At 44.7% G+C, this 18,474-nt stretch overlaps 1 protein-coding gene and 1 long non-coding RNA gene across 4 annotated transcripts in view; one reads left to right on the top strand and one right to left on the bottom strand.

Annotated features, from left to right (window-relative positions):
* The window catches only part of RAB11FIP3 (RAB11 family interacting protein 3), a 91,221-nt gene that overhangs the window by 3,111 nt on the left and 69,636 nt on the right, over positions 1-18,474 (bottom strand). For 2 of the 3 annotated variants that reach the window (XM_056536452.1, XM_056536454.1), the window contains 5 exons: positions 14,748-14,829; positions 13,432-13,569; positions 10,986-11,141; positions 8,560-8,700; positions 6,659-6,768 (listed from right to left, as the gene is read on the bottom strand). In XM_056536452.1, coding sequence (XP_056392427.1) covers positions 6,659-6,768; positions 8,560-8,700; positions 10,986-11,141; positions 13,432-13,569; positions 14,748-14,829 — 627 coding nt within the window. Of the gene's footprint in view, positions 1-6,654; positions 6,769-8,559; positions 8,701-10,985; positions 11,142-13,431; positions 13,570-14,747; positions 14,830-18,474 lie in introns of those variants that run through there. The other variant, XM_056536453.1, reaches the window with a different exon arrangement.
* LOC130285170 (uncharacterized) overlaps positions 1-18,474 on the top strand; it is a 161,973-nt gene that overhangs the window by 111,764 nt on the left and 31,735 nt on the right. The window lies entirely within an intron of this gene.

The raw sequence follows: 18,474 nt of genomic DNA, 5'->3' as shown, positions 1-18,474 counted from the left end.
AAAGTTAAAAAGATGTAAATCACAACCAACTATACAACGAATGAAGACTAACAATTGTTTCACAGGCTCCCAAGGTCAGTGTATCCCAACCAGGGTGCTTCCAGCTGTTGCAGAACTACAACTCCCAGCATGCCCGGACAGCCTTTGTCAGGGCTTGTTACAGTATAGAGCAGTGGTCTCCAACCGGCGGACCTCCAGATGTTGCAAAACTACAACTCCAAGCATGCCCGGACAGCCAACGGCTGTCTTGAAAACCTTTTGGTTGATACACAAAGGGAAGGATTTATCATGGTCTGCGTAAATCTGGGAGTAAAATGTTGGGAGTTGTTGGTTGGGAAACACTGCTCTAGACCAGTGGTTCTCAACCTGGGGTACAAGTATCCTCAGGGGTACTTAGTAGTTCTCCAGGGGGTACTTGAAAACAAATCAGTAATAGCAGCCACAGCCACTGGTTACTGGTCTGGAGCACTTTGAAAGAAATGGTCGGCCGACATCACTGCACCGAGGAGCGGAGCAGGAGGACAGCAAAGGGGAAGCGCGGGCACTGGGGGCAGTAACTACCATCAGCTTTGTTGCTCCACTGCCCCTGCAGACCAGGGACCTACTGCTGTGAGCCATAACAATAGGTCCCCAGACCAGAGGAGCAGTGAAGCACCAAAGCGGGATAGTATGGAGGCCTATAAACTATATATGGGGCAGTATAGGGGCCTATAAACTATATATGGGGCAGTATAGGGGCCTACACCTATATATGGGGGCAGTATATGGGCCTACAACTATATATGGGGGCAGTATAGGGGCCTACAACAATATATGGGAGCAGTATAGGGGCCTACAACTATATATGGGGGCAGTATAGGGACCTACAACTATATATGGGAGCAGTATTGGGGCCTACAACTATATATGGGGCAGTATAGGGGCCTACAACTATATATGGAGCAGTATAGGGGCCTACAACTATATATGGGGGCAGTATAGGGGCCTACAACTATATATGGGAGCAGTATAGGGGCCTACAACTATATATGGGGGCAGTATAGGGACCTACAACTATATATGGGAGCAGTATTGGGGCCTACAACTATATATGGGGCAGTATAGGGGCCTACAACTATATATGGGAGCAGTATTGGGGCCTACAACTATATATGGGGCAGTATAGGGGCCTACAACTATATATGGGAGCAGTATAGGGGCCTACAACTATATATGGGGCAGTATAGGGGCCTACAACTATATATGGGGGCAGTATAGGGGCACATAACTATATATGGGAGCAGTATTGGGACCTACAACTATATATGGGAGCAGTATTGGGGCCTACAACTATATATGGGGCAGTATAGGGGCCTACAACTATATATGGGGGCAGTATTGGGGCCTACAACTATATATGGGGGCAGTATAGGGACCTACAACTATATATGGGAGCAGTATAGGGGCCTACAACTATATATGGGGGCAGTATAGGGACCTACAACTATATATGGGAGCAGTATTGGGGCCTACAACTATATATGGGGCAGTATAGGGGCCTACAACTGTATATGGGGGCAGTATAGGGGCCTACAACTATATATGGAGCAGTATAGGAGCCTACAACTATATATGGGAGCAGTATGGGGGCCTACAACTATATATGGGGGCAGTATAGGGACCTACAACTATATATGGGAGCAGTATAGGGGCCTACAACTATATATGGGGGCAGTATAGGGACCTACAACTATATATGGGAGCAGTATTGGGGCCTACAACTATATATGGGGCAGTATAGGGGCCTACAACTATATATGGGGGCAGTATATGGGCCTACAACTATATATGGGGGCAGTATAGGGGCCTACAACTATATATGGGGCAGTATAGGGGCCTACAACTATATATGGGGACAGTATAGGGGCCTACAACTGTATATGGGGCAGTATAGGGGCCTACAACTATATAGGGGGGGGCAGTATAGGGGCCTACAACTATATATAGGAGCAGTATATGGGCCTACAACTATATATGGGGCAGTATAGGGGCCTACAACTGTATATGGGAGCAGTATAGGGGCCTACAACTATATATGGGAGCAGTATAGGGGCCTATAAACTATATATGGGGCAGTATAGGGGCCTATAAACTATATATGGGGCAGTATAGGGGCCTACAACTATATATGGGGGCAGTATATGGGCCTACAACTATTTATGGGGGCAGTATAGGGGCCTACAACTATATATGGGAGCAGTATAGGGGCCTACAACTATATATGGGAGCAGTATAGGGGCCTACAACTATATATGGGGCCTACAACTATATATGGGGGGCAGTATAGGTGCCTACAACTATATATGGGGGCAGTATAGGGGCCTACAACTATGTATGGGGGCAGTATAGGGGCCTACAACTATGTATGGGGGCAGTATAGGGGCCTACAACTATATATGGGGGCAGTATAGGGGCCTACAACTATGTATGGGGGCAGTATAGGGGCCTACAACTATATATGGAGGCAGTATAGGGGCCTACAACTATATATGGAGGCAGTATAGGGGCCTACAACTATATATGGAGGCAGTATAGGGGCCTACAACTATATATGGAGGCAGTATAGGGGCCTACAACTATATATGGGGGCAGTATAAGGGCCTGGCTACAACTATATATGGGGGCAGTATAGGGGCCTACAACTATATATGGGGCAGTATAGGGGCATACAACTATATATGGGGCAGTATAGGGGCCTACAACTATATATGGGGGCAGTATAGGAGCCTACAACTGTATATGGGAGCCTACAACTATATATGGGGCAGTATGGGGGCTACAATTATATATGGGGGCAGTATAGGGGCCTACAACTATATATGGGAGCAGTATAGGGGCCTAAAACTATATATGGGGCAGTATAAGGGCCTACAACTAAATATGGGGGCAGTATAGGGGCCTACAACTATGTATGGGGGCAGTATAGGGGCCTACAACTATATATGGAGGCAGTATAGGGGCCTACAACTATGTATGGGGGCAGTATAGGGGCCTACAACTATATATGGGAGCAGTATAGGGGCCTACAACTATATATTGGGGCAGTATAGGGGCCTACAACTATATATGGGGGCAGTATAAGGGCCTACAACTATATATGGGGGCAGTATAGGGGCCTACAACTATGTATGGGGGCAGTATAGGGGCCTACAACTATATATGGGGGCAGTATAGGGGCCTACAACTATATATGGGAGCAGTACAGGGGCCTACAACTATGTTTGGGGGCAGTATAGGGGCCTACAACTATATATGGGGGCAGTATAGAGGCCTACAACTATGTATGGGGGCAGTATAGGGACCTACAACTATATATGGGAGCAGTATAGGGGCCTACAACTATATATGGGGGCAGTATAGGGACCTACAACTATATATGGGGGCAGTATAGGGACCTACAACTATATATGGGAGCAGTATTGGGGCCTACAACTATATATGGGTCAGTATAGGGGCCTACAACTATATATGGGGGCAGTATAGGGACCTACAACTATATATGGGAGCAGTATTGGGGCCTACAACTATATATGGGGCAGTATAGGGGCCTACAACTATATATGGGGGCAGTATATGGGCCTACAACTATATATGGGGGCAGTATAGGGGCCTACAAATATATATGGGGCAGTATAGGGGCCTACAACTGTATATGGGGCAGTATAGGGGCCTACAACTATATAGGGGGGGCAGTATAGGGGCCTACAACTATATATAGGAGCAGTATATGGGCCTACAACTATATATGGGGCAGTATAGGGGCCTACAACTGTATATGGGAGCAGTATAGGGGCCTACAACTATATATGGGGCAGTATAGGGGCCTATAAACTATATATGGGGCAGTATAGGGGCCTACAACTATATATGGGGGCAGTATATGGGCCTACAACTATTTATGGGGGCAGTATAGGGGCCTACAACTATATATGGGAGCAGTATAGGGGCCTACAACTATATATGGGAGCAGTATAGGGGCCTACAACTATATATGGGGCCTACAACTATATATGGGGGGCAGTATAGGTGCCTACAACTATATATGGGGGCAGTATAGGGGCCTACAACTATGTATGGGGGCAGTATAGGGGCCTACAACTATATATGGAGGCAGTATAGGGGCCTACAACTATATATGGAGGCAGTATAGGGGCCTACAACTATATATGGGGGCAGTATAAGGGCCTGGCTACAACTATATATGGGGGCAGTATAGGGGCCTACAACTATATATGGGGCAGTATAGGGGCATACAACTATATATGGGGCAGTATAGGGGCCTACAACTATATATGGGGGCAGTATAGGAGCCTACAACTGTATATGGGAGCCTACAACTATATATGGGGGCAGTATGGGGGCTACAATTATATATGGAGGCAGTATAGGGGCCTACAACTATATATGGGAGCAGTATAGGGGCCTACAACTATATATGGGGCAGTATAAGGGCCTACAACTAAATATGGGGGCAGTATAGGGGCCTACAACTATGTATGGGGGCAGTATAGGGGCCTACAACTATATATGGAGGCAGTATAGGGGCCTACAACTATGTATGGGGGCAGTATAGGGGCCTACAACTATATATGGGAGCAGTATAGGGGCCTACAACTATATATTGGGGCAGTATAGGGGCCTACAACTATATATGGGGGCAGTATAAGGGCCTACAACTATATATGGGGGCAGTATAGGGGCCTACAACTATGTATGGGGGCAGTATAGGGGCCTACAACTATATATGGGAGCAGTACAGGGGCCTACAACTATGTTTGGGGGCAGTATAGGGGCCTACAACTATATATGGGGGCAGTATAGAGGCCTACAACTATGTATGGGGGCAGTATGGGGGCCTACAACTATATATGGGAGCAGTATAGGGGCCTACAACTATATATGGGAGCAGTATAGGGGCCTACAACTATGTATGGGGGCAGTATAGGGGCCTACAACTATATATGGGGGCAGTATAGGGGCCTACAACTATATATGGGGCAATATAGAGGCCTACAACTATATATGGGAGCAGTATAGGAGCCTATAACTATATATGGGAGCAGTATAGGAGCCTACAGCTATATATGGGGGCAGTATAGGGGCCTACAACTATGTTTGAGGGCAGTATAGAGGCCTACAACTATATATGGGAGCAGTATAGGGGCCTACAACTATGTATGGGGGCAGTATAGGGGCCTACAACTATATATGGGGGCAGTATAGAGGCCTACAACTATATATGGGAGCAGTATAAAAGCCTACAACTATATATGGGAGCAGTATAGGAGCCTACAGCTATATATGGGGCAGTATAGGGGCCTACAACTATATATGGGGGCAGTATAGGGGTCTACAACTATATATGGGGCAGTATAGGGGCCTACAACAATATATGGGGGCATAATAGCAGTCTACAACTATAAATGGGGGCAGTTTGGGGGCACAGAGGGGGCCTAACAACCTTATGGGGACACAAAGCGGGTACTATTACTGTGTGTGACAATAAACATGGGGAGTTTGTAAATAGGTGGGTATTGTACTGCAGAAAGGAGCCTAAAATGTTTGTTTGGCTGGTTCTGTGGAGACGTCTTGTATGGTAGAAATCTTAATGGCGGTCTAGGCCAGATAGAGAAGAAAAGAAAACAACTCTGGTTAGAGAAGACGTCACCTGTAAATCGGGGGACTGGGGAGATAGGGAGAGGAACAGGGGGCCTGGTTGGGAATCTTGCAACAGCTAGATTATAGTATAAAGCATATCAATTATACTATAATGATGTCTCTAATATGGGGGTACAATTTTTGGGAATGGGCTGTCAAGGGGTACTCAGGCAAAAAAGGTTGAGAACCACTGCTCCAGACATGATAGTGATGCTGAAGGTGCCAAATGTTGTGTGCCCTCCAAAGATCAGACCATGTAAAAGGTCTTTAAAAAAATATATATATATTATATCTATCTATCTATATATATTTATATGTAAATTTCACGTTGGGGAGCTACTGTGCAAAAACATTTACCTAAAACACTGCAACACTAAGTAGCATGCACTTAAAGGGGTACTCCGCCCCAGACATCTTATCCTCCGTCCCTTGCATCGCCCCCTCATCACGCATACAGCCAGTTTGCTCTGTAGTCATGACGGCGGGGTGCCGCTGTAGAGATTGCGGGGGTCCCCAGCGGCGATCAGACATGGGAGCCCACCCCTACTGGTGAAGCACTTAGATGCTGTGTTAATATTGACTGCAGCATCTGAATGGATAAATGTCAGGAATATGAATTGTCCACAGGATCAGGGACAAGTGTCAGGGACTCCCCACAATCTCCTGAATGGTCCCAGGTCTTGAAAGGAGTGGATGCTGGCATCGGCACGCACTCCATTCATTTCTACGGGAGCGCCGGAGATGATCGGGTACATTCGCTCCTCTCAGAGAGTTGGGGCCTGATCCGGAGGTTGGGACCCCCAGCGATCTGACACTGATCCCCTATAATGCAGTACCCCTTTAAGTAAATTCTTTCTTTTGGTCTCAAATGAAATCACTGGGAGACTTGTCACACAAGCATTTCATGTTTCCTCACTCTATACAGAAGCACCATCATACATACATGCTAACCAATACTCACTTCACTTCCAATATGGCTGGGTTGGTCTCCATAATCGCGACAATGATCCGGTCGATATAATCTTGTAATCGAAGGTTTATCTCCTCCTGCTTCTGTATAGCCTCCATGAGCTGCAAAAGAGAGGCGACACAATAAATCATCTGTTGTCTATGCAAAAAGCCCCAGATGAGATACATAATGCAAAAGCCAGACGGGTCAAACTGGGATAAACCCTACGAGTTTTATTAGTTCACACACAGCGCCACCATTGTTGGCCTATATTGGGTATTGCAGGTCAACCACATGCAAATGGATCTCAACAATAAAGTGTTTCACAAGCAGTGTGCCTCCAGCTGTTGCAAAACTACAACTCACAGCATGCCCGGACAGCCTTCGGCTGTCCGGGCATGCTGGGAGTTTTAGTTTTGCAACAGCTCAGCTGGAGGCCAGGGCTAGTGCAAGGATTTTTGCCACCCTAGGCGAAAGCTAATTTTGCCGCCCATTCACACGCCCCACCTTACTACTGGGACAACACACTGTAACAAACGTCCTCCTCATGTAATCTCCTTACTACTGGGACAACACACTGTAACAAACGTCCTCCTCATGTAATCACCTTACTACTGGGACAACAGACTGTAACAAACCTCCTCCTCATGTAATCTCCTTACTACTGGGACAACACTCTGTAACAAACCTCCTCCTCATGTAATCTCCTTACTACTGGGACAACACACTGTAACAAACCTCCTCCTCATGTAATCTCCTTACTACTGGGGTGACACACTGTAACAACCCTTCTCCTCATGTAATCTCCTTACTACTGGGACAACACACTGTAACAAACATCCTCCTCATGTAATTACCTTACTACTGGGACAACACACTGTAACAAACCTCCTCCTCATGTAATCTCCTTACTACTGGGGTGACACACTGTAACAAACCTCCTCCTCATGTAATCTCCTTACTACTGGGGTGACACACTGTAACAAACCTCCTCCTCATATAATCTCCTTACTACTGGGGTGACACACTGTAACAAACATCCTCATGTAATCTCCTTACTACTGGGGTGACACACTGTAACAAACCTCCTCCTCATATAATCTCCTTACTACTGGGGTGACACACTGTAATAAAACCTCCACCTCATGTAATCTCCTTACTACTGGGGTGACACACTGTAATAAAACCTCCACCTCATGTAATCTCCTTACTACTGGGGTGACACACTGTAACAAACCTCCTCCTCATGTAATCTCCTTACTACTGGGGTGACACACTGTAACAAACCTCCTCCTCATGTAATCTCCTTACTACTGGGGTGACACACTGTAACAAACCTCCTTCTCATGTAATCTCCTTACTACTGGGGTGACACACTGTAACATACCTCCTCCTCATGTAATCTCCTTACTACTGGGGTGACACACTGTAACAAACCTCCTCCCCATGTAATCTTACTACTGGGGTGACACACTGTAACAAACCTCCTCCTGATGTAATCTCCTTACTACTGGGGCAACACACTGTAACAAACCTCCTCCTCATAATCTCCTTACTACTGGGGTGACACACTGTAACAAACCCCCTCCTCATGTAATCTCCTTACTACTGGGGTGACACACTGTAACAAACCTCCTCATGTAATCTCCTTACTACTGGGGTGACACACTGTAAAAAACCTCCTCCCGTGACGGTGGTTCTGGATGGGCGGTTGCTTCGGATGAGCGGCGGGTGCTTCAGATGCTAGCTGGTTAATAACTTTCTTGCAGCATGCAGAGCAGCGCCCCCATCAGAGGGCGTTCTAGGCGGCTGCCTATTTTGCCTATAGGCAGAACGGGCCCTGCTGGAGGCACACTGCTTGGGGAAAACTGCACCAGTATGTGGCCAATATATATACGCGTCTTCTTCCTTACCTCATCTCTAGAAACGCTGCTGATTTCTGCGGCCAGCGAGTCTGAGAAGGTGGTGGAGAAGAGGTTCTTGGCTCCCTGGATGCTGAGGTTGATGATCTGGCCGTTCAGTTCTTCGTTTTGTTCCTTGAGAATTCGTTGCTCCTACAAAAGGAAGGATTCACCCATTTAAACTTTGTCATTTTCAACTAGGAATGTCCCGATACCATTTTTTGAAGACCGAGTACTACTAGCGATACTTTAATTTTTTTAAGTACTCGCCAATCCCAATTACCGATACTTTGTCATGTGACGAGGTTTATTTATTTTAATTTTTTTATATGGGAAAAAAGGGGTGTGTTTTTATTATAGGAAGGGCTTTTTTAGATTTTAAAATAAGATTTTATTTAATTTAAAAAGGTGGTGGTGGTGGGGGGGGGTTGATTCAAAGCTATTAGGGAGGAGGTTAAATTCACAGTTATCATTTATTTAATTTTTTACACATTATTTTTCCTCTTATTTAGTCCCCATAGGGCACTATTACATACAATCTGTAGATTGCATACACTGATCAATGATATGCCATAGCATTGATCAGTGTTATCGGCGCTCCTTTACTACTGCCTGCCATGAATGGCTGCCGTACAGGAGTGACGATTGGACGGCACGGAGCACGGAATGGGACCTCCGACAGTCCTCACAGCTGATCGGGACACCGCGATTTCACTGCGGTGATCCTGGTCAGCATCCCTGAGTTAACAGGCAGTTAACATTAGGACTATTAAACGCTGTGATCAACAATGATTGTGGTGTCTAAGAGGTTAATGACAGACTTCACTGCGATCGGTGATGTTCGGCAATAGCCACAGGTCCCAGCTACGACGCATGCTCAGCTGCTGGGCGAGCTGCATAGTTCCACACCTCCGTGATACCTGCCGGAAGGGATCCCGCCAGCGAGTATCGGATTAGGTATCGGAGACATTTACACGAGTACAAATGCAAATGTCCAGAATCGGGACATCCCTATTTACAACCATAAACACCCAAGAGGTCATAAAACACAACCAATGAAACCTGGAATGCGTATAGATCTATATACACAGACACCTGGTTTAGTCAGCTTACCACCAGTATATGTTCAGCTGGAAGGGCTCGGGTGGCACGCAGATGTGCCCACCAATATGCAAAGTCTTAAAGGGGTACTCCGGTGTTTAGACATCTTATCCCCTATCCAAAGGACAGCTGTCATGCCCCCTCCCATAGGCTTGCATTGAGGGGCGGAGCGTGACATCACACGCCGACGGCCCCGTGGTCGCCGGTAATCAGACCCGGAGCGAACGTGCTCCGGGGACCGATTTAAACTGCGGTGCTGTGTGCAAGATAATGGGGATAGGGGATAAGATGTCTAAGCACCGGAGTACCCCTTTAAGGAAAGCCCAAGACTTTATAGAGTCGGTAAAAAAAAAATTTCCTCAAAAAAAATAAAAATAAAAAATGAACGGTAGACAGAAAAAGAGTATTTTGACGTGTTTTGGGGATTACCTCTAATGACTGTCTTATGACTAAGGTGGTTATCCCAGAAACATGTCAAGCTGCTGCTATTCTTGACAGATTTGTCAACCATTCTGTTCCCGATCCTTTAAAAAAATAAATAAAATAAACTTGGCCGACCAGCAGCATTTTGACTTCTACAGTGAAAAGGTCGGATTTGATTGATACCCGGGAAGTGCTGCCGAGAACTTCCCTGAATCATAGCAGGTCCCAGGAATAAGCCACAATGCTGTTAAAAACTTGACATGTCTGGACAACATGGCAAAAGTTTTTTTTTTTTTTTTTTTTTTATGATAGTAACCCTTTAAGAAGGTGTTCTATCCAGGAATAGGAAAAAACAAAGCTAATTTCTTCCAAAAACAGCACCACCCTGGTCCTCAAGTTGCGTGTGGTATTACAACTTGGTTCCATTCACTTCAATCGAACTGAGCTGCAATACCACACACAAACTGAGGACAGGGGTGGAGAGGTTTTTGGAAGAAATCAGCTCTATTTTTCTATTCCTGGATAACCCCTTTAATAGATTTAAAACAAACAAAACATTTTTACGGATTCTTGGAACACTGGGCTTTCCTTTAAAATTTACATATATATCTATATATCCATTGCTGTCCAAAATTTTAGGCCGCCCCTTTCCCCCATACGCGGCAAATAAATGTCCCCATCTATCCAAATTTTCCAATGTCTTTGCTGGCACTATTTTCTATTGCAGTGGTCTTCAACCTGCGGACCTCCAGACATTGCAAAACTACAACTCCCAGCATGCCCGGACAGCCGTTGGCTGTCCGGGCATGCTGGGAGTTGTAGTTTTGCAACATCTGGAGGTCCGCAGGTTGGAGACCACTGGTCTATTAGATTTGCACCTACATAGACACACAGCAATGACACAACAGCAGTACCTGTTTAAGTCTCCGCACTTCTTGCTCCAGCTCAGACTCCCTGGTGCGACTGTTGTACTCCTGAAGGGCGGTGCTATTACCCAGTCCTAATCGCTGTTCCATTTCAAGGCGTAATAGCTGCGTCTGTTCTAGCTCCCGCCGGAGCTCCTCTATTACCTGGCGTTAGGAAAGATAAAAATATTGGATTAGCAGTCACACATTTGCGCAGGAACCACCGCAATACAATTGTTGGGGCATGCTCAGAGTTGTAGTTTTGCAACAGCTGGAGGCACCCTGGTTGGGAAACACCACTGTTTTCATTCACTAACTGTAAGCAGGGGCTGCGGTTGTATTGAACCTAAAAAGTGGACATCCCCTTTAAGACTCTGCCTTCTTTAAGCAGGGGCAGTTAGGTCTCTTACCCTCCTCTGGCACACAGGATCTCCAGTATTCTTGTACTGTCTGCCTAGACAGGATGTACAAGACGATCATTGAATGTACCGATCAGTATTAGGATATAACATAGCACTGAACAATACATTACAAGCAAATGATTGCTATTAATAGTCCCTTACAGCAACATAAAAGTGTAATATGTAAAAAAAATTATGTTTTAATAAAATATATAAAAGCCCCCCCCCCCCCACCTAATCACTACCCCTTTTCCATTAAAAAATAAATTAAGCTTTTGTTATTGTTTATTTTCATCTCTGTGTTTTTTTTGGGGCACTATTTCACCAATCCAGGGTATTGTCCTGGACCGTGATGTTTTGTTATATGTTAAAAATATATAAAAAACATATGTAAAAAAAAAAAAATCATAAAAACAAAAACATTTGATTTTGCCGCACGTAGAAATGTCCAAACTATTAAAATAGAATGCTTATGATCCCATGCAATGAAAAGCGCAAAAAAACAAAAAACAAAACCATCTTATCCCCGATCCAAAGGATCTCGGCTGCGGCATCCCAGACATTCGCTGCACTTCTCTCCGTGCCAGATTACTGGTGATGCGGAGGCTCGTGACGTCACGGCCATGCGCCCTCCCATTAACTTGCAATGAGGGGGCAAGGCCAAGACATCACGAGCGGGGCGCGGCCATAACGTCATGAGCCTCCGGCGCTGAACCTGATGCTCTAAATGAAAGCCGGGTGCAGCAGGGAGATCGTGGGGGTCCCAAGCGGCAGGACCCCAGCGATCAGACATCTTATCCCCTATCGTTTGGATAGGGGATAAGATGTCTAGGGGCGGAGTACCGGAGTCCCCTTTGAGGACATCAGACTACACTATACTAAATCAATCTCAGTGCAGATCATTTTAAACATACTTATTTTGTCAAAAAGTACAATAGGAAAAACTATGTTACCATTGGGTATTGTTTTAAAGGGGTACTACTGTGGAAAACTTATAATTTTTATTTATTTATTTTTAAATCAACTGGTGGCAGAAAGTTAAACAGATTTGTAAATTACTTCTATTAAAAAATCTTAATCCTTTCAGTACTTATGAGCTTCTGAAGTTAAGGTTGTTCTTTACTGTCTAAGTCCTCTCTGATGACACGTGTCTCGGGACCCGCCCAGTTTAGAAGCAAATCCCCAAAGCAAACCTCTTCTAAACTGGGCGTTTCCCGAGACAGGTGTAATCAGAGAGCACTTAGACAGAAAAGAACAACCTTAACTTCAGCAGCTCATAAGTACTGTAAGGATTAAGATTTTTTAATAGAAGTAATTTACAAATCTGTTTAACTTTCTGGAGCCAGTTGATATATATAAAAAAAAGCTTTTTCCTGGAATACCCCTTTAATCCTTCCAGTACTTTTCAGGGGAAATGCTTTTTTTTTGGATTTCTCTTCTGTCACGACCACAGAGCTCTCTGCTGACCTCTGCTGTCCATTTTAGGAACTGTCCAGAGCAGGAGAAAATCCCCATGGCAAACATATGCTGCTCTGGACGGTTCCTAAAATGGACAGCAGTGTCAGCAGAGAGCGCTGTAGTCAGACAGAAAAGAAATCCAAAAAGAAAATAATTTCTGTAGTATACAGCCGCTAATAAGTTCTGGAAGCATTAAGATTTTTTAATAGAAGTCATTTACAAATCTGTTTAACTTTCTGGAGCCGGTTGATTTAAAAAAAAAAAAAAAAAAAAAAAAAAAAAAAAAAAGGTTTCCAAGTTAACTGTACTGACCCACAGAATAAAGATACGATTTAGCATAAAGTGCGTGAAAACAAAACTTCCCAAAAGTAGCGAAATTGAATGTTTTTATATTGACCCTGGAGATAAGCGGCACCGGGCAGGTCTTGCTGCCGCTTATCTCCATACAGTATTACCATGCTGAATAGGGGGGAATTCTGTGATTATGTTTACATCATTCTCTTTTATCAGAAAAGAAGCTAAATGTTGCAAGCAGCTCAAAAGACAGAAAAGTCAGACAGGGATCACTCGGGGACACTGGCGGGCGATGCCCTCACCTCTTGGCACCTCTCCTTCTCAAGCTGTTGTTTGTGTTTCTCTTTGCTCAGTTTCCCTCCCAGCTTCTTGTTCTGCTCCTGGTGCTCTTTAAGCTGACGCTGCAGTTCTTCCACTTCATCCATCAGTTTGTATTTCTCCTACAAACAATAAAAGAAGGCAGGAGTCTTAAAGGGGATGTCCACTTTTTGGGTAAAATACAAGCGCAGCCCCTGCATACAGTCAGTGAATGGAAACCGTGGTGTTTCCCAACCAGTGTGCCTCCAGCTGTTGAAAAACTACAACTCCCAGCATGCCCGGACAGCCTTTGGCTGTCTGGGCATGCTGGGAGTTGTAGTTTTGCAACAGCTGTAAAGAAGCTAGCTGGGGATCATTTATTAAAGGGGTATTCCAGTGAAAAACTTTTTTTTTTTTTCATATCAACTGGCTCCAGAAAGTTAAAACAGATTTGTAAATTACTTCTATAAAAAAATTAAAAAATAAATAAAAAATCTTAATCCTACCTGTACTTATAAGCTGCTGAAGTTGAGTTGTTCTGTCTGACCACAGTGCTCTGTCTATTTCAGAAACTGTCCAGAGTAGGAGCAAATCCCCAATAGCAAACCTCTCCTGCTCTGGAAAGTTCCTGAGACAGACAGAGGTGTCAGCAGAGAGCACTGTTGTCAGACAGAAAAGAATAACTCAACTTCAGCAGCTTATAAGTACTGGTAGGATTAAGATTTTTTTTTATTTACAACTCTGTTTAACTTTCTGGAGCAAGTTGATATGAAAAAAATAATAATAATAATAATAGTTTTTCACCGGAGTACCCCTTTAAAGGTCAGTGTTTCCCAACCATGGTGCCTCCAGCTGTTGCAAAACTACAACGTCCAGCATGCCCAGAAAGCCAAAGACTCTCTGAGCATGCTGGGAGTTGTAGTTTTGCAACAGCTGGAAAGAAGCTAGTAGGGGATAATTTATTTAAGTCAATGTTTTTCAGCTTTTGTAAAACTAACTCCCAGCCTTTGGCTGTCTGGGCATGCTGAGAGTTGTAGTTTTGGAAAAGCCGGAGGTCCTCAGTATGGAGACCACTGCCCTAGCTGAAACCTGTTTTTTTTTTCTGTTAATAGGTTATCCTGGAATTAGGAAAAACATAGCTGATTTCTTCCACAAACAGCGCCACTCTTGTCCTCAGGTTGTGGGTGGTATTGCAACTCAGTTGCATGGAGCAAAATTTTAATACCACACAATACTACGTACACAGATTTTGGAAGAAAGAAGCTACATTTTCCTAATCTTGGATAACCTCAGTAAATGGCAGGAATTAGTTGTCACTCACCTCTTCTAGTCTCTGCGCGGTTGCCTTTGTGCCGGGCAGCTGAGAGCGGAGCTCCGTATTCTCATTCTCCAGCTCATGAACTCTGCGAAAAACAAGAAAAAAGATCATTATAATGCAAGGTGATCGTATCGCGGCTACGATCTGATGGAAAAAACCCTATGTATTTACCGTTCTACATTGAAATTAGGTCTCCATGACAATGCAGTCATCAGAATCTCTCAGTAGTGCAGCCTCAGGCTCTGGGCCTTTACCTTCAGGCCATCATATCTTTACATAGAGTTAAAATATTTAGACACTGATTTCACATTTCCCTTTAGTTTCAATTGATCCGGCAGATCGCTTTTCAACTTGCATAAGGAATATGCTTTTCATTGGATAAAATGCAATGTCCTGTGGTCACAATAGAGCAGTGTTTCCCAACCAAGGTGCCTCCAGCTGTTGCAAAACTACAACTCCCAGCATGCCCGGACAGCCTTCGGCTGTCCGGGCATGCTGGGAGTTGTAGTTTTGCAACAGCTGGAGGCAGCCTGGTTGAGAAAAACAGCAATAGAACTTTTTTTTTTTTTAATCAACTGGTGCCAGAAAGTTAAACAGATTTGTAAATTACTTCTATAAAAAAATCTTAACCCTTCCAGTACCTATTAGCTGCTGAATACTACATAGGATTTTTTTTTCCTTTTTGGAACACAGAGCTCTCTGCTGACATCACGACCACAGTGCTCTCTGCTGACATCTCTGTCCATTTTAGGAACTGTCCAGAGCAGCATATATGTTTGCTATGGGGATTTTCTCCTACTCTGGACAGTTCTTAAAATGGACAGAGATGTCAGCAGAGAGCACTGTGCTCGTGATGTCAGCAGAGAGCTCTTTGATCCAAAAAGAAAATACATTTCCTCTGTAGTATTCAGGAGCTAATAAGTACTGGAATTTTTTTAATAGAAGTTATTTACAAATCTGTTTAACTTTCTGGCACCGGTTGATTTAAAAAAATAAATAAGAATAAAAAAAAGTTTTCCACCTGAGTAGGGGTTGTCAAGGATTAGAAAAACATGGCAGTTTTCTTCTAAAGCACCACCCCTGTCTACAGGTTATGTGTAGTATTGCACCTCAGTTCTTTTCAATAAACAACAACGCTCTTGAACCCCTCACCTCATAAAACGTAACCTTAATTTAGTCAAGCCACTAAAATTTACAGTGAATAGCGCACTGTAAAGATAGCTGGATCTACAGCCACCCTGTCAAATCTTGTTCCATACTATTATGAGGTACTATATAACCCCTAGATTCCTAGATTAGGAGTCCCCGAGCATCAAACATCTGCGGCCATAGACACTTCTCCCCTAGTGATCGCGGGGGGTCCGAGTGCTGGGACCAACCCCCCCACCCCCCTCTCCTGTACTTGGCCCCACCTCTGCCACAGCTGTCCCACGCAGAAGGAGTGTCCAACACGCCCCTTCCATGTATCTCTATGGGAGAGGCAGAGATGCAATGTTCGTGCATCCCTGTCTCTCCTACAGAGCTGTATGGAGAGGTCACCGACACGCGCATTAGCCGCAGCAATGCCGGGTCCCCGTATGGGAGATCGCAGGGGGGTTCCAGCGGTCGGACCCCCTGTGATAAGACACTTATCCCCTATCTGTAGGATAGGGGATAAGTGTCTAAGACTGCAGTACTCCTTTAAAAGATAGTGAAACAAGGATAGACTACAAGGGGCAAAAGGTCCCAAAACAAGGATTAAAGGGGTATTTTATTTTATTTTTTTAAATCAACTGATGCCAGAAAGTTAAAGGAGATATCCAGTGGTGAAAAACTTATCCCCTATCCTAAGGATAGGGGATAAGTTGCAGATCGCGAGGGGTCTGACCACTGGGCCCCCCGCGATCTCCTGTACGGAGCCCCGACAGCCCGCGGGAAGGGGGCGTGTCGACCACCGCACGAAGCGGCGTCCGACACGCCCCCTCAATACAACTCTATGGCAGAGCCGAAGCGCTGCCTTCGGGAATCTCCGGCTCTGCCATAGAGATGTATTGAGGGGGCGTGTCGGTCGCCGCTTCATGCGGTGGTCGACACCCGTTATTTGGCCGGAGAGCCGGGCCACCGTACAGAGAGATCGCAGGGGACCCCAGCGGTCGGACCCCCCGCGATCTCAAACTTACTCCCTATCCTTAGGATAGGGGATATGTTTTTCACCACTGGACTACCCCTTTAAACAGATTTGTAAATTACTTCTATTAAAAAATCTTAATCCTTCCAGTACTTATTAGCTGCTGAATACTAGAGGAAATTATTTTCTTTTTGGAGCACAGTGCTCTCTGCTGACATCTCTGTCCATTTTAAGAACAGTCCAGAGTAGGAGAAAATCCCCATAGCAAACATATGCTGCTCTGGACAGTTCTTAAAATGGACAGAGATGTCAGCAGAGAGCACTGTGCTCCAAAAAGAAAATAATTTCCTCTGTAGTATTCAGCAGCTAATAAGTACTGGAAGTATTAAGATTTTTTAATAGAAGCAATTTACAAATCTGTTTAACTTTCTGGCACCAGTTGATTAAAAAAAAAAAAAAAAATAAAAAAGGTTTCCACCGGAGTACTCCTTTAATTTTAAAATAACTCACCGTGAGGGCTATGACTTGTATATGCGTCCAGTGTTCTAAATGGACCATGGGATTGTATGCCCATACAGTGATGAAATATAGATAAATGCCTTATTCTGCCTCTATAGATACAACTACCTATAAAGGTGGAGGGCGATTGGGGAACACTTGGATCACATAACATCCATAAAGGGATAGCTAATTTCTAGTACCAACTGAATAGCCTATGAATAGCCTAAAGGCAAGTGCACCCGCAGTAATGAGCTGCCGCTCCATCACAGGCCAGCGAGAGGCATGTGTATACACCATTATACAGGAGTGCTTTTTAAAAACACTACACACTGCTACTGACTACACGTTACGCTACTGTTATGTGGATTTATCAAGGAAGACACGAGCAGACAGCAGTTTCAATTGACTGGAGCTGAGCTGCAATACCAGTCACAACCCTTGGACAGGTGTGGTGCTGTATTTTGAAGAAAGTAACTGCAGGTGAAACTCAAAAAATTATAATATCGTTCAAAAGTCCATTGTATTTAATTAATGCAACTTAAAAGGAAAGGAAGCATGAAGTGCTCCAAAATCTCCTGGTAGACGGATGCGTTGACCCTGGACTTAATGAAGCACAGTGACCAACACCAGCAGAGGACATGGCTCCCCAAATCATAGTAATTAGGAGGGGCTTTGGGGTTGTCATGAGCTGTAAGCCATAATCATCACAATTATGACAAATCACGTCTTGAACTATCTTGCTTTGCATGTAATGAGTCTTATATAATAGTTTCACCTTTTAAGTTGCATTAGTGAAAGAAATTAACTTTCCACGATATTCTAATTTTTCGAGTTTTACCTGCACTTATTTCTCCTTTAGGGTAAGGTCACACGTAGCGCATCCGCATTGCGTTTGATGCTGCGGATGCGCTACTGAATGCCCATGGAGTCAGCCTCCTACTTTGCCCGTGTGTCCTGCTTTGCCTGCTTGTAGCAGCAATTCACCGCTACGAGCAGACACAAAGGTAGGTGAGAGTCGTGTGCAGCATGCGCAGCGTACTCACGGACATCGCAGTCACTTCCTCTGCTAGGCCAAGCAACCTGATGTCTGGGAGTACACAACGCATGTGCGAATCGCAGCTG

The sequence above is a fragment of the Hyla sarda genome, chromosome 8 (genome assembly GCF_029499605.1).
Source record: "Hyla sarda isolate aHylSar1 chromosome 8, aHylSar1.hap1, whole genome shotgun sequence".
Taxonomy (NCBI): domain Eukaryota; kingdom Metazoa; phylum Chordata; class Amphibia; order Anura; family Hylidae; genus Hyla; species Hyla sarda.
This window is presented reverse-complemented; position numbering and strand designations above follow the sequence as displayed.